At 42.1% G+C, this 17,481-nt stretch overlaps 2 protein-coding genes across 10 annotated transcripts in view; one reads left to right on the top strand and one right to left on the bottom strand.

Annotated features, from left to right (window-relative positions):
- Nucleotides 1-17,481, bottom strand: part of atg9b (autophagy related 9B) — an 839,198-nt gene that overhangs the window by 240,863 nt on the left and 580,854 nt on the right. The gene's annotated exons all lie outside the window — the stretch shown is intronic.
- The window catches only part of obscnb (obscurin, cytoskeletal calmodulin and titin-interacting RhoGEF b), a 345,273-nt gene that overhangs the window by 81,544 nt on the left and 246,248 nt on the right, over nucleotides 1-17,481 (top strand). For all 9 annotated transcript variants that reach the window (XM_062517333.1, XM_062517305.1, XM_062517313.1 and 6 more), the window contains exon 22: nucleotides 2,118-2,387. In XM_062517333.1, the coding sequence (XP_062373317.1) occupies nucleotides 2,118-2,387 (270 nt within the window). The remainder of the gene's footprint in view (nucleotides 1-2,117; nucleotides 2,388-17,481) is intronic.

Genomic DNA, 17,481 nt, shown 5'->3' with positions numbered 1-17,481 from the left:
TATCATGAAGAGAACTGAAGTAGATGACGATCGAAAACTCATGAAATCTCACAATCCGGACATTTTATCTGGACATTATATCACAACGCAGCATTTGATTGATATTGCCGCATGAATTGTGTCGAATCAGGCACGTCAAGTCAATACAAGGTCATTTCGTAATTTTGTGGGTTCGTCACAAGGTGGCAGTCTCAACAATGGGATAGTCTATCCAGTGTTAGTTAGTAGATCAGTGGGACAGAGCATCGAGGATCGAGGAGAGAGTTTGCGAACCACCCCGGGAGTAGGCTAGCCTAGGCTATGGAAGAGGTAGCCTACCTTGCTGCATTACCTGCAGCGTGTTCGAGAGATCAAACTGTTCATTGACATAGGGCTCTTTAAATACACGTAGGCTAACACTTCCCGGTAACACTTTATAATGACTACACACAATTCATCATTTATTAAGCATTTGTTACTTATTAGTTAATGGTTTGTTCATCATTAGCAATTTATTGTTCATGCATAATTCATCATCAGTAAAGCATTTGTTCACAAAGTTATGAATGGTTTGTTCATAGTAAATAAAACAAATGTTTGTAAATACATGGTTTGTACCTTATAAATAATGAAACAACCATTTATAAATAAAATCATCTCCCTATTATGAACCAGTTACAAACTATTAGTAAATGCGTTGACCATCATTTGTAAAGTATTACTCCTATGTTAATTCTCATACTGTAATTCATGATTAACTCAGGAGTTACAAGTGGTTAGTTAATGATATTTGTGAGCTCATCTAAAGTGAGGACTGTATATGCCTAGCTACATATTTACAAATTAGTTATAAAGGTTACAGTTGCATTTATTCATTTAGCAGACACTTTCATCCAAAGAGACTTACACTATCAATGAAATTAAAGAGCACGGCCACAATAGTGGCACCGGGGGATTGAACCTCAAACTCATAGGCTTACAGCATGCTAGCCCAATGCCTTATCCACTACACTACCCCTGCCCATTGCTATTGTAGCTATAAATTCAGAAATATAAAACAGATGCGTGTGTTTGCTATGAACAAACATTTATAATTGTGTACGCATGATTTACAGATGAGTGTCAATTTACGAATTATGCTTTAAAATTAAGAACACAGCATTTAATAACATGCTTAACAGTGTGTAGTAGAAGTAACTCTTGCATACTCTTGTTTTATGTGTTTTTAACCCTTTAGGCGCCAGAGGTTTTTTCCTAAAACGTTCAATTTTGACAATCATTTCAAAAAGCTTTAACTTAAAAGTGATAAGAGATAGAAACTTTCTGTAAATTGTAGAAATATTAAGGATGGCCCAAAGTTTATGTAGGGCTTAAAGGTATCCAACTAATTTGCATATTATGTCGTCATAATGACATCATATGGTGGCAGCCATCCAGATTTTTTAATTTTCATGATTTTTTAAATATTATTATAAAAATATTAATATTATTATTAATAATATTTTTGCTGACAGACATACACATCACCAGGACATGAAAATGCAAAAAGAACAAACATTGTACTATACTGAATGGTCAGGGAAATAGTAAATCATCATAGGCCACTAATAGCAAGATGACGGGAATGATGATGATGCTGCGAATTTATGTAGCAGGCCTTTTGCCATAGAGATAATGAATCCCTATTCATCCAGGTGACACTTCTTGTAGTGTTTCATGGTGTGGTACCTCTTATTGCAGGGCACAACACAAAGGCCCACCACACACTGCCTACACCTGTATATTGTCTGACTATGGCCTTTAGATCTGCCACTTTGTGTTTTTTTTCTGAGGTTTTTTTTTGTTTTGTTTTCTTTAGTTGACAGACATACACATCACAAGGACATGAACACACAAAAAGAAGAGGAATATGTTTACATATCATTTATAGCCTTCATAGCATTACTAATATATTTTCAAAATTTAACATTTTATCCCTTTTGGAAAGGCTACCATGTATTACTTTTGGTCTAACCGATTAAATTCCACCATTCAAGTTTTGACATCTTGACTGTTCCCAGTATCTGGTCTGGCCCATGGACTATGCTGTTATTTTATATGATTGTGAAAGTAAAATGTTCTCTCTTTTTACCATGCAGTGAGAAAGATTAAGGTGGTAAAGGGATTTGCAAAGGAAACAAAGGTTACTGAAGAAGAATCCATAACATTTGAGGTCGAACTGAGTCAAGTTGTAGAAGAAGGCACCTGGATGAAAGATGGCAAGAAATTAAAAGCAGGAACAAACTGTGTCATTACCAGACATGGCAAAAAACATTCCTTGACAATATCCAAGTTAACAACAGAGGATGCTGGGATGATTGTCTTCCAAGCAGAAGGTGTCCATGTTTCTGGCAAGCTGATCATCACAGGTGCCTAATAATGCTTCTCCTTGAGATTGATGGTTTATATCAATTTCAATTTCAATTTAATGTCGCTTATAGAGCGCCAATACATTACACATGTCTCAAGGCGCTTTACAGAGTGTCAGACAGTACAGTCATTTGTAGTTTGAAAGTTACAATGACAATGAAAGTTCAAATAGTCCAGTGTAGGGAATAAATTGTCCATTAGTAATCCATTAGTTATTTCGGAAAGTGATGGGTCGCTGGGATGCGTGGGCCAAAGATTCGGGCAGGGAACCACAGCAGGCGATGGTAGGGCAGTCATAGGGATGGCGAAGGCAATGGCGATGGTAGGGCAGTCAGAGGGATGTGACTTCAGGTGTGATGAGGGACAGGCACAGAGATGGTTGATGGCTGGTAATGGTTTACCTCACAGGTGAGGTATAGGGGAAAGGGAAGAGAAATAGAGTGTGTTAGTATTACTGTAAGTCATATTAAGTATTAATAAGTATATCAATGGTGATATAAATGGTTATACTATAGAGGGTTTACAAAACGCTTTTACACACCTCTTTTGTGGGGACAGGTGCGTAGGAATAGGTTACCCAGTTAAACCCGAAGAGAGAATCCCGCACATCGTCCATCACGCATGCAAACATCCACCCACCCACCACGCACGCAACATCCACCCACCCACAATGCCCCCCCCCAGGCGAACCCACACACCACCTCTGAACCGCGCGTCGGAGCAGCAAGGCCGAGCATGGCCAGCCAGAGTCCGCCCACAGGCGGCGCCACCCATCCGCAGATAACCCCCCACCACCATCCGCGAGCAGAGAGAACGGGGCCCGCGCCAGCCCCACCCCAACCACAACACCGCGCGAACACACACCACGGCCCGACCAGGACACACAATCTGATCCGCCCCGCCGCCCAGGCCCCCCGGAAGCAGCGCCCCCATGGCAAAAGTCCAGAATGCTTCATGTCTTTGGACGTGTCATCCTGTCATCCTGTTGACAGGGTCGGGAGGCGTAGGGAGGCGATGTAGTGTAATTAAAATCGTTAAAATCATTGGACATTGGTGTAATGTAATTAAAATCGTTAAAACCATTGGACTTCCACTCTAGAAACACTACCCCAAGAAGGCCCGGACCGCGAGCCCAATCCAAATACAATGCCGCAACATAGCCCTCCCCTCCGCCATCCACTCCCAGCATTCCCACCTCCCCCGTCCCCCCCATCCCACAAAATGCACAGCCGTGCACATCTGATCAGACCGCATGCCCCAGCCAGACCGCCAATATACGCCCACGTAGAGCCACTGCCGAATGGAGCCGACACAAACCCCACCCCCCCCATCTACAGACAGGAGGCCCCCCGCGGACGAGCAACGCCACCCGCGAATGGACCCCGACCGGCCCACGCGCGCAACAGACAGCACGCGGGACCCTCCCCCCCAAGCCACACTATAGAGGACAGGACAGGGAGAGAAGGAAAGAGGGAGAGTTGAGAGAGACAGAGGGAGAGGGGAGAAGAGGAGTTGTACGGCATGCCACATAAGAAGTCCATGACAGCGCAATGCTAAAGCAGCATAACTAAGGCATGGTGGAGGGTGGTCAGCACCAGCTCAGGTGTGGTCAGTAGCCACCATGGGACGCATGACTGGGGCACCAGTCACACAAGCCCACAGCAGAGGTGGTCCGTTCCAGTAAGACCCTGAGGTGGTTGAAGTTCCACACTGCACCATACCGAACTATAGGAAGCACTGAAGAGATATGTTTTAAAGGAATACGCCACCCAAAAATGAAATTAAGCTAGTCTCGGTCACCCCCAGAGTTAGAACAGTGAAAAAAACCCGGTTAAAATCCGTCCGGGCATTCTCCTGCTTTGGGAGCAGCGATGTTAGCTTTAGCTTAGCACAGTTGCTGTAGATGAAGGGTGTCAGTGAGCACGTCCTCCAAAAAAGTGACCGAGACGTCTACATTTTTTTCTAAATATATCTTGGGAGCCGTGTGTTCAAAACGAGTACAAATCATAATGCAAAATCGAACGAGACTATTACCTGGGCAGATCTTTACTTGGAACTATATTCAGCCTCATCGCCGACGAAGCACCGCTAGCTAGGCGCAAAGTTCTCACGTAGCAGTCTTGTAAACTCCCAACTAGATTCTACTGGAACTTCACAAGTGGTTCTACGTGAGAACTTTGCGCCTAGCTAGCGGTGCTTCGTCGGCGATGAGGCTGAATATAGTTCCAAGTAAAGATCTGCCCAGGTAATAGTCTCGTTCGATTTTGCATTATGATTTGTACTCGTTTTGAACACACGGCTCCCAAGATATATTTCGAAAAAAATGTAGACGTCTCGGTCACTTTTTTGGAGGACGTGCTCACTGACACCCTTCATCTACAGCAACTGTTCTAAGCTAAAGCTAACATCGCTGCTCCCAAAGCAGGAGAATGCCCGGACGGATTTTAACCGGGTTTTTTTCACTGTTCTAACTCTGGGGGTGACCGAGACTAGCTTAATTTCATTTTTGGGTGGCGTATTCCTTTAAGTCTAGACTTCAAAATAGGGAGGGTGTCTGCTAATCGAATTGAGGGAGGAAGATTATTCCAGAGGAGGGGTGCGCGGTAACAAAAGGCTCTGCCTCCTACTGTAGTTTTTGAAATTCTTGGAATTACAAGAAGTCCAGTATTTTGTGATCGTAAGGGTCTAGGTGGATTATATGGGACTAGAAGATCTTTAATATATCCGGGTGCTCTGCCATTTATGGCTTTGTATGTTAGAAGTAGAATTTTGAAGTCAATGCGACTTTTAACAGGTAACCAATGTAGAGATGCTAGGATGGGGGAAATATGTTCATATTTTTTGGTCCTAGTGAGTGTGCGAGCAGCTGCGTTTTGTATAAGCTGTAGGCTTTTTAGACAGGTATTATTGTAGCCGGCGTATAGCGCATTACAATAGTCTAGCCTGGAAGTGACAAAAGCGTGGATTAATTTTACAGCGTCTGGTAAGGATAAGGACTTCCTTATCTTTGAAATGTTCCTTAAATGGAAAAATGAGTTTTTTGTGATCTGCTTTATGTGACTATTGAGTAGAAGTTCTTGATCAATTGTAACTCCTAGATTTTTAACACTTGTGGATGAGGTCAGTGAGAGATCACTATATGTAACCTGTGATGTGGATAGGATATCCCTAGTCTTCTTAGGACCTAAAACCATAACTTCTGTTTTATCTGAGTTCAATAGCAGGAAGTTATTAGTCATCCAAATGTTTATGTCTCTCAGACATGTGTTGAGTTTGGCTAATGGGGTTGGTTCATCAGGCTTTATGGAAATACACATATCATCTGCATAAGAATGGAAATCAATGCCATGTTTTCTAATTATAGAACCTAGAGGAAGCATATAAAGATAAAATAATAGGGGCCCTAGTACTGAGCCTTGAGGCACTCCATATTTAACCATAGTCTGGGAGGATGGTTCATTATGGACCTGTACAAATTGTTGGCGGTTAGTAAGGTATGATCTAAACCAAGCAAGTGCAGAGTCTTTGATACCTATGGAATGTTCAAGCCTGTGGAGTAGTATGTCATGATCTATGGTGTCAAAAGCAGCACTGAGGTCAAGGAGGACTAGTATTGATGCATAGCCGTCATCGGCAGCAATAAGGAGGTCATTAAACACTTTAACTAAGGCTGATTCGGTACTGTGGTGGGCTCTAAAGCCAGATTGGTACAGTTCTTGAATTTTGTTAGTTTGTAAGAAGGCGCTGATTTGTTTGGATACTATTTTTTCAAGTATTTTTGATATAAAAGGGAGATTAGATATAGGCCTATAGTTAGCTAGGATGTTAGGGTCAAGGCTAGGTTTTTTGAGTGATGGCTTGATAACAGACATCTTAAACTGCTGTGGAACATGTCCTAATAACATTGAATTATTTAGAATCTGAAGTAACGTATTATCGAGGAGGGGGAGGGCGGTCTTAAGAAGGTGAGTGGGAATAGGGTCTAGCAGACTAGTTGCAGAGGAGGAGGAGTATATCAGAGGAGGCTCGTCCATTGAGGAAAGGGAGGACAATCCTCCCTAACCTTTTCAGGGAAATTAAAATAAAAAAATATACATACATTTAACCAACGCCCTAATTAAAACAACATAGAGCCAATTGCTTTTCAAGCACAATGTTACTGAAATCAGTCAAATTTGTGAGTGACTCCTACCAAAATTTTAAATTTGAGGATTTTTTAGCATGTAGGATCTTCCACCTCAATACTCCCATTATATGCGCCCATTATAAATGCTCAAAACCCCTGAGGCTCATGAATAACAGCCTTCATCAATGAGCCAATCAGTCGAGCTGATTGTGCTGCTAATATCTAATCAGAAATGCAGGATAACTGTACACGTATCAGAAGTTGTCACGCTGCAGGAAAGTCGGGCATTGGAATCGAAAATTAACTAGTATTCACTTCAGTTGCTTAGTTGTTAATAAATCAAACATTTTATTATTCGTTGAAATACGTATTACGAAACTCCAATGGTAGCGAGGGTAAGTCTGTCACTTAACTTATCATTTAAGAAAAACAAAGGAGAAAGAATGAAATTATATGTTGCCTTGTACTTAGTAAATGAACGAACATTTGAACAAACACATTTCTGTAGCTATTTAGATCTAATTTAGTTGAAAAAGGTTTTAAGCTAATTTTAACAAGATTAACTAGCAAGCTTTGAATGGTAACCATCACTTGCTGAACGTCATGTTGCTGGTTCATAGGCAAAAAAACACTAACAGCTATCATGAAAATGTGAGCCTCGATGAGCAAATTAGAATGGTTTTATTATAAACTCACTGGCTCCGTTCAAAACAGAAGGCAGCTGCCTACTGACTCTCTCCCTAAGTAGAGAGCTCTCTCACTAGACATGACATTAGATTAAATGTGTCGTTTAAAAATGAGCGTAGCAAACTTTGGTTAACACTACGGTATGACGTTAGCAAAAGCCTGACGTTAAACTAAATTAGCCTACGTAAGCTAGCAGGCTAACGGTATAAAATAGTTTCACTGGCAGCTAACATATCAGACCAGACGTTAATAGTGGGTACAACAATGGTACAAGTATAACCAGATAGTAAATAGTTTATTTTTTCAATCTACTATCTACAAATCCAAGCTAAAATATAGCTGCAAGCAGCGATGTGGGGGCCAAGCTTTGGAAATTTGTAAAGTCCTTGGGATGTGTTCCTAAGTCCACTTACCAAGTTTGGTTTCGATAGGTGAAAGTGTTGTTTATTATAGCGCCCCTAGTGTTCAAACGTCACCAAATTTAGTGTAGGTCCTCAGGATGTGCTCACAAGTCCACATACCAAGTTTGGTGTTGATACGAGAAAGTTTTGCTAATTATAGCGCCCCTAGTGGTCAGAGTACACCAAATGTATTGTGTGTCCTCAGGGTGGGGTCCCAAGTCCATATACCAAGTTTGGTTTCGATACATGAAAGCATTGCTGAGATATGAGCCTACTTCCTGTTACTATAGCGCCCCCACAGTTGTCAAAGGGCACCAAAGTTGTTGAGGCTTCTCTTAACTCATTGGCTGCCAGCGATTTTCAGTGCAGAGCGCTCCATACTGCCAGACATTTTACAGCATTTTGACTGTTTTTCCAAGATCCACCGAACGGTGAGCTTTATGACTATGTAAACACCGAAGGTACCAAATGAAAGAGTAGACTCTCTTCTTTCACCAGGAAAAAACGGCTTGTTTCTATCGTTTTCCGTTCTTTAGTAATCGTCAGTAGAACATGGGTTAGTTTTGCTAAAAACACCTGTTTTTGACCAAAACATGGAGAAAACGATCTTTTTGTGAAAATCAACTTTTTAACGTTAGCGTTTCAGTAGTATGTCAACCACGATTGCACTGTTATCTCGTCAGTCTCGTCAAGGTTGCTAGGGACTCTGATGGTCGCTATAGACTCTGAACAGGATGCTAGACTTAGCAAGCTAGCACTAGCAAGGTTGTTGTTAGTCTATATCGCAATATCCAATGTAAATGGATCATACCGTTCACGTGTTTTCCATCCTTGATGTAAGAAGTAAGCGTATTTATGCCCTGCATCGCGTGCAAACTAGATCCACTGTGGTCGATCTTCAGTGTGTTTGCTAGTTGTCTCTGCATGACTTGTGCACTCTAGGCAGATACTAATGATCCAAATGGCACTGTTGCCATCTAGAGGTTCAGATCGCTAGTGCAGTCTGTTTACAAGCCTGAAACTCTGCCAGATCGTTCCCAAGCCCACCCAGGAGCCCTCCCCATTGAAAACGGCAATTGACGTCTATAGACGTCAATGGCAGTCAACGTATGTGTCTAAATTGACGTTTAAAGACGTCAATGGCAGTTAATGAGTTAATTGGGTTCTGAGCCCATGTTCTAAGTTTGGTCTTGATATGTGAAAGCCTTGCTGAGATATAGGTTCACTTCCTGTGTGGTGGCTTTGCCGCCAATTTGGATTGGCTGTTACAGGCGAGCACTTCCGTCAATTGTTCCATAAAGAAATGCAATTATAAGTCATGGTCTGAAGATGGTGTGTGCAAATTTTGGTGAGAATCGGATGAAATTTGTGACCTGTGAAACTTTTTGACCGTTTTTGATCTTGTCCTGCTGGTGGCGCTACAGCCTGAATGGTAAAGTCTTGTTAATAGGTGGGTGGGGTGAGTACTTTTGCCTTAATCCACTGAGCAATTTTCAGCTTGATAGGTCAAAGCATTGCAGAGCTACTTGCATTAATGTTGTTGAAAAATGTATACATTTTGACCTGTTGGTGGCGCTAGAGTTTTGGGGTCTGGAGTCTGTAAATTGGGGAAAGTGGTCATTGGCCATAGAGGAATATGTGTCTTAAATTTCAAAACTTTTCACTGTATGGTTCTATGGCTTCCATAGAGATATAGGTTTAAAGGGTCACTGCACCTTAAAATACGTTTTTTGAGCTGTTGATTGATTGAAAATACTCATAAGTGGTGAACTGTACTATTACCAGGGTTAATATTGACAAAAATCGTGTTTCTCGACAAAAGTAACATTTCGTCTGATTTTGTATTGGAGATATTGCTCTCTCGCGCATACTACCGTTTGAAAACATGCCATGGCATGTTGGTCCAAAATACTATTGGAATGCTGACGTTGTCCTGCACTTCTAGTCCGACACTACGTCACCGGGTCGTTACAAATTAGGACTGAAACGCCCCAACACCTGCTGCCCTGATTAGCCTACCTGTGATAAGCCATGTCTGCAGCACTCATTCCCAGATTGACACGAAATCACCATGGTTGATTGGTTGCAACAGTGCTGCACTCTCTCTCCAAATTTCAGAACGTCTCGCCCATTTTGACAGCCATTTTCAGAAATGTGAAGTGGGTGGAGTTATGGGGTGAAGTGACTCTTTAATGTCTGTGTGGCGGCTTCGCCGCCGATTTTGATTGGCTGTTAAGGGCAAATAATTTTGTCAATTCTTCCAGAAAGCAATGCAATAAGAAGGCATGGTCTGAAGATGGTGTGTGCAAATTTTGGTGAGAATCGGATGAAATTTGAGACCTGTGAAACTTTTTGAAAGTTTTAAACTTGGTCTGTTGGTGGCGCTACAGCGTTCATGGAAAAGTCTTGTTAATTGGTGGGTGGGGCCAAACCTTTAGAATTAAAGCGTAAGTTTGGCGGAAAATGAAAATAAAGCTATTTTCTGAATGAAAATACATCAACTAAGCCGTGGAGGAAGTAATTTTCGCTCATCACGCAGTACAGAGCTAGCACTGGCAGGACCTACAGCCCAAAATCGCAAACAGTGGGTTAGCATGGGGCTTTTCAGCCATGCGCTTTCAAAATCGCATTTTTAAACCACTAACATTGCTCAAAACAGCGGCAAACCTCGTCAGCAGCTTGCTCTAGGTGTCTACACATAAAACGAAGCACCAATCAGTCTGTAAACTTTGGAATAGTCTGTATACACGTGGAATCAATTCGAGACCGCAACCCCGTCTGAAGCACAGAAATGTCTTGCGAGATCTCACACGGAAGCACGGGAGCTATTCCTACGGGTAGTCAAAATCACATTTCTAAACCACTAACATTGCTCAAAACAGCGCCAAACCTCGTCAGAAGCTTGCTCTAGGTGTCTACACATAAAACGAACCACCAACAACTTGGCTCATGAACCCGACGTTTATAAAAGAAGACTGTTATGAACACTAACCTCTTCCAGTTCCTCACGAAGGAAAGTCCACGAGCTCTCGTGTGAGATCTCGCGTGACATTTCTGTGCTTCAGACTTGCTTGCGGTCTCGAACTGATTCTACGTGTATACAGACTATTCCAAAGTTTACAGACTGATTGGTGCTTCGTTTTATGTGTAGACACCTAGAGCAAATAATTTTGTCAATTCTTCCAGAAAGCAATGCAATAAGAAGGCATGGTCTGAAGATAGTGTGTGCAAATTTTGGTGAGAATCGGATGAAATTTGAGACCTGTGAAACTTTTTGAAAGTTTTGACCTTGGTCTGTTGGTGGCGCTACAGCATTTGTGGAAAAGTCTTGTTAAGTGGTGGGTGGGGCTATACCTTTTGTGTTAATACACTGAGCAAGTTTCAGCTTGATAGGTCTAAGCATTGCAGAGCTACTTGCATTAATGTTGTTAAAAAATTGATGATTTTTGACCTGTTGGTGGCGCTAGAGGTTTGAGGTCTGGAGTCTGTAAGTTTGTGAAAGTGCTAAGAGTTTTGAGTAGAATAAGTGTGCCAAATTTCACAACTTTTTACTGTATGGATCTATGGGCTGCCATAGACTTCCAGAGGAGAAGAATAATAGGAAAAGGTACAATCACTATGAGTGCTTCGCAGCTTCGCTGCTTGGCCCCCAATAACGTCACACATATAACATTTCAACAGATTCAGCAGTCATTTACCAATATCGGCAGCCATGTTGTTTTGTTTTCACAGCTGATTCAGACGTGGCCACAAAGGATTGTGGGTAGAAGGCAGCTTGAAGTGTACATCAATAGCCCCTTTCACATTTAGAAACGATACATTAGCGTTTAAGAAATAGCGGGTTCAGGGGATTTCGCAATGTGAAAGGTAGACGTGTTTTGGTCCCGGGGTTGTTTGAAGCCGGTTTCAGAGGCGAGTTAAGGGAGGCGTTGCCTTGCAGCACGTCACACGCAATTTGGGAGTGAACAATGACGTTAAGCATGCCTTGGACCCATGCTTGGACCTCGGAGATAAACTGATAAACACAACTGTCATGCTAGTGCTACGTGGTTTAGTTTCCAAATGATGGCGGGCCACTTGTTGTGTTATTTGAATGCCAAATGAGGTCCTTTAGTCTGTTGAAGTCATATTTTTGTGTGTTGAATGAGTCCTGAACAACTGCTGCTCTGACAGTTAGCTCGTTGGCTAGTTAGCTAGCATTAGGCAAACATTCTAAAAAGACGTGCTGGCAGCAGACGGTTTTGGTAACCTAGCAACAATAAACACTTGACCGAAGTGCTGAGAAAAGGAGGTTCAGGGAACTCTCCGCATAAAAACGCGATTGTTGGAGTCAGCCATATAGATATATGGACACAGCAAAGTTGTCTTGTCTCTTGTGTGTTTCCTGTATTTTAACCTCCTGCCTTGCCAAATATGTCATCAGTCACACACCCCTAATAGCGGGGTTGACCTCTGTCCCTTTCATATTCAACACGCCTCGGCTCTGATACTACCCCCCGAGACGGGTTGGATTGCCGAGGCGGGTTGACTCCCCACCCCGTGTCGTCAATGTGAAAGGAACAGCCTTAATGTTAAATTTGGCTGATTTAGCGTTAAATTCGGTGAATGTGAAAGGGGCTAATGTTGCCTTCAAAATTGACCGTTATTCGGGAAATCTAATGGCGCATTTCCACTACGGCCCCGGGCCGGCCCCATGCTTTACCCCGGTCTTAAACACCGGTGCTTAGCCCCAGTGTTGTATTTCCACTACCGAGTTAAACACCGGGGTTTTACGTGAACTTGGAATGTTTACTGTACAAACGTAATAGCCTACGTTAATTTCCCGGGAGAGATGCATATCGCCATCTATCATAGGAGAAGTAACCTCCGACATTAGTGCTGAAACTAAAACGTAGCCTATGCCCACATAATATTAGCGGTTTGGGAGTGTTTCCATACAGGCGTACTTTATTTCAGACGATTGTGCATTGCACCAACACCGTGAAAACTTAAAAGGAGAATAACTAAGGCAATTTAGCCTGATACAAAAATAATGTCTTGACAAATGCACTTTAGCAAGCAAGCAAGCTAGCAACACATTCATAACAACATTAGCAGGCAACAACCATTACATGAATTTCATTACCATTTACGTAAACATACTGTATAAAATTAATTCATATGAAATAGTACATTACATTACATACCTCGCTCCGCATAACAAGGGGTGCTAAAGAGTGGTGATCCAGGGAAGGCTGTTGCCATTAACTTAACTCGGACGTTGGAGAACTAGCTAGCAACTTCGTGAATTATTCTCAACTTATTACTACCTAAACAAATCAAGCACTGACTCAAAACAGGGCGACCAGGAATGCTGCAAAGTGGTAAAACACTTTAAAGAACACTTTAGTTGAAGGTTATAGTAGTATTTCCCATACTCTTGCTCTAGACATGGTCTTTTTAAGGTAACGGTAGCAGCTAGCTAGGCTAAAACCTTATTACGTTTGATTCCATTCCCACTCCCATTGGAAGTCCTCGGTCTGGCCTCGGTTCGGCCCAGCCCAACTCCGGGGCCCGACTGAGGCCGTTTGAGCCCCCGCTTTGGGCTGTCCCCGATAAAGGAAAGACGTCAAGCCCGAGGCTTTACCCCAAACACCGGGGTTTTACCCCGTATTGGAAATGCGCCATAAGATATCTTAGAAGGCAGCGAAAAGCGAAAGCCTTGCTCTCTAGTTAGATATCTTAGAAGGCAGCAGTTTTTTTTTCGTTTCAAACAGAGCCACTGTGTTAAACATGAGAAGAAACATCAAATTGCTTCATATTTACATTATCACATGAAAAAGAAGTTCAGTCCTCTCAATTCAATGTCAAACATCATACTCCTTAAATTTCCTTGTAGGTTAACTCTAAAGCGCTTCAGGGAGGCTTGGGGAGGGCTGGTGAGCAAGCTTCAGTGCACATCACATGGGGTGAATTCTCCCATTCATTCATAAACCCTTTTTACATGCTTCAGTTACGCACTTTACAGTTATGCATATCTCCCATTCCCGCTTCTGTCACATCCACAGCGCGTATGAAATCATTACAGCACTGTACTGTTCTTCCTTGGCGCCTTCTTGTGACAGTGCATGAAAATGCACTGTACTGTTCTTCGTAGGCTTTATCTTCTTCTTCTTTTCCACTTACCACTTTTTCCGTACGCTTTTTTTCGCGCACCGAAACTTCATTCAAACTTTGTAAAGTAGGTCTTCTTATAGACCTGGGCCCGTATTCACAAAGAATTTTAGGGCTAAAAGTAGCTCCTAACTGGCGAATTTAGGGAGGAACTCCTAAAAATAATGGGCGTGTCACTCCTAACTTTATGACTCCTATTTTTTTTCACTAAAAGTTATTCACAAAGCATTTTAAACCTAAAAGTAGCTCCTAAGTCTAGGACAGCGTAAAAGAACTCGAGAGGACTTCTAACTCACTAAGACCTATTCACAACCCGCTTTTAGTGGCATTTCACGTCGCGATGTTTTGAAATGACCGTGCAGTGCAGGAGCTCGCTGTCATGCAAGGGAATAAATGTGCATTGCAACTAAGGATGCAAATGCAATAATGCCACCGACAACCAAAACCACCATTGCATGTAAACTAAATGTAACGTCTCATTGTGCCTAATTAAATTAAATCGCTTCTCTCTTTGCAAATAGAGGCTACGTGTTTTCATACAGATTAATTTAAAACATGTTGCAAATATACTGCTCCAGTCCATAGTGTTTCATTAAGCCTAGGCTTGCTTTACTCTTTATTCATTAAGGCTATGCCTATTTATTCATCATCTTCCATCCTTCACAGCCCGACATAGCGCACGCATTCTCACCAGCTAAGACCTAACACCTGTCACTCAACTCGTCATTGTAGAGGAGGTTTGCCATCATTCCCGCGTTATAATCACCAGCCAATCAAGGTGGTCACTTTCATCAAGCTCGTGCATGAGTAATGACGTCAACCATAGCAACGAAGACTCAATTTTAGTTTAGGAGTGGGCGTTTCTCCTTACTAAAAGTAGGTCTGAAAGGCTTTGTGAATAACTTTTAGGGGAAAACTCCTAACTAAAATCTTCTAGCGCGATTTAGGAGTACTCTTAGTGGTAAGATAAAATGCTTTGTGAATACGGGCCCGTATTCACAAAGAATTTTAGGGCTAAAAGTAGCTCCTAACTGGCTAATTTAGGAGAAACTCCTAAAAATAATGGGCGTGTCACTCCTAACTTTAGGACTCTTAATTTTTCTCACTAAAAGTAATTCACAAAGCATTTTAAGCCTAAAAGTAGCTCCTAAGTCTAGGACAGCTTAAAAGAAGTCGAGAGGACTCGTAACTCAGTAAGACCTATTCAGGAAGGGGCCATCACAGAGTTGGGCTTGGTCCTTTAGTTCCAGTGAAAGGAACTCTGAATGCTTCAGCATTGACCAAGCAATTTTGGACAATTCCGTGCTCCTGACTTTGTGGGAAGTTTGGGGATGGTCACTTCCAAATGTCTGTGCCAGTTGATCTGCACAGTATCTAAAAACAGCTGGGGAACGCTGATATGGTCCTTCTGATTTTCTGGTCTTCTGTTTTTTAGGGGGTATTCACACCTGCCTGGTTTAGTTCGATTAAAACGAACTCAAGTTCGTTTCTTGCTTGGTTCGGACCTTTTTGACTGGTGTGAATACAATCACTCGAACTCTAGTGCGGACCAAACAAGCGGACCGAGACCCAGCTGAGGAGGTGGTCTCGGAGCGGTTCCTATCGAACCCTGGTGCGGTTCGTTTATGGTGTGAAAGCAGACCGACCTCGATCCGACCCAGTTACAGAAATCTACCTTTTTTGGATTTGACGAGCTCCCGTAGTTTTTGCGCATTATGGGAAATGTAGGATAGCTCCGTGACGCACAACAGCTGTAAGCAGCAGTGGGCTAACGCTTTTTTGCCAACAATAATTTGATTTTGCATCTCCTACCCGTTCCGTCTTCCGTAGGCCTGCTGTTAGCATGTTGGACACACATGAGAGCTCTTCTCAGCTGTTTTGTTGCACGTCTTCGTCGTTGCAAAATTACGAGCATGATATTGTTAAACTTGCATCAAACGGTCTTGACGCTCAAGCACTTCTGCAAAGCTTTAACTGTATAAACTATATTGCTAGGATAATAACGAGTACAGCACGCAAACATAGTATTTACGTGGGCCAACTTTGACTTTGGCTTCCTATTCTTCACCCCACCTACACGTTTACCAGCCAATGGTTGAACGACCTTAGCACATGTGCTTTTGTTTATAAATTCTGGTCCGGTTGCAATTAATCACGGTGTGAAAGCGAACTGCACCAAAAAAGAAAAAAAGAAAAAAAAAATGGTCCGGACCAAATAAGTGAACTAACGGACCTTCCTGGTGTGAATACGCCCTTAAAAAGTTTGCACACCTCTGCCTCCTGATGACAAAGGAAGGAATGTAAGTAAGTAATTTTTATTTATAAAGCGCATTACACAAGACAGAGACAGTGTCGAACAGAGTGGCGTAGTCGCCAGTGTACCCGTGACAACAAGACCTGAACAAACAAATTTACAAAATAACAAGATGACACAAGACAAAAGATGCCGGACGGAGCAGCGTAATCGCCAGCGTACCCGTGACACCAAGACATTCAAGACAGACAAATAAACAAAATGTTATTCATTTAATTTATTTATTTAAAGAGGAATGCCTCTTGAGATGTGGCATCTCATTTTCGAGAGGGTCCTCGAATGGACTGGACAAAGACAAAGTCACAAAAACAAGACACTACAGTACAGTACAATACAACATACACATTCAGTCACATACAGCCCCTTCCCCCACCCCCAACCCAACAGCTCACATTCCCTAATAATTTGATAATAGAATTAGCAAGTGTAGTAGCACAGACAACATATACTGAAGATAACCATATACAGTACATACAAGCATACTCCTACATATCCACATATATGCATGCACACAGTACATACATACACATGCATAAATATAGACGTACGTATCACATAGCAGATCATATTGACAGATCAGAGACAAGTGAAAAAGTATTAATGAAAACAATTACAGCTGTTACTTGCTTTCAAATATGTAAACAAAGATGTCTTGAAGCAACTCAAAGATGTAGTTACTCTTAAATTCCCCGGCAGGCTATTCCAGTCAAAGGGAGCCTTGTATTTAAATGAACGCCTGCCGCTTTTTTTGGAGATACAGTTAAGCCCAAAATTATTAGCCCCCCTTATGAATTCAGACATAATCCTTTGTTTATACATGAAAATTACCATTTCCAAGAATGTGCCTATTTTATATGATTACAGAAGCGCAAAGACAGTATGCCCACAAAGTTTGATGATCATTGTTTACTCATGCTCTGATTTGTGACAAGAAAAGCAAAAATTGACATGTTCAAAATTATTAGCCCCCAGACCATTAATAGTCAATAGTGTAGCCTTTCTTTGCTTCAACTGACAACAACCTCTTTGAATAGTCTTTTACTATGTTGGCACATATCTCTTAGGCACTCTTTAGCTCCAGCTCGTCCAAACTGCATGGTTTTCTTGTATGGACTCTTGCTTTAAGCACGTGCCACAGATTCTCAATGGGGTTGAGGTCTGGTCTCTGTGTAGGCTATTCCAGCACCTTGATTTTAGTATCCTTTAGGGCGTTTTAGACCACTTTTCACTATGCTTTGGGTTATTATCATGCTGAAGGACCTGGTGGTGACCTAAGCCTAGACTAAGAGCAGGCGTCTTGATGTTATCCCTCAAAAGGTCAACATAATCTTTCTTTTTCATGATCCCATGCACCCAAACAAGGCTCCCTGTGCCTGAGACAGCAACACAGCCCCATAACATGATGCTCCTAC

The sequence above is a fragment of the Sardina pilchardus genome, chromosome 2, assembly GCF_963854185.1.
Source record: "Sardina pilchardus chromosome 2, fSarPil1.1, whole genome shotgun sequence".
NCBI lineage: Eukaryota > Metazoa > Chordata > Actinopteri > Clupeiformes > Clupeidae > Sardina > Sardina pilchardus.
Note: the sequence above shows the minus strand (reverse complement) of the source record. Positions and strands in the feature narration are given on the sequence as shown.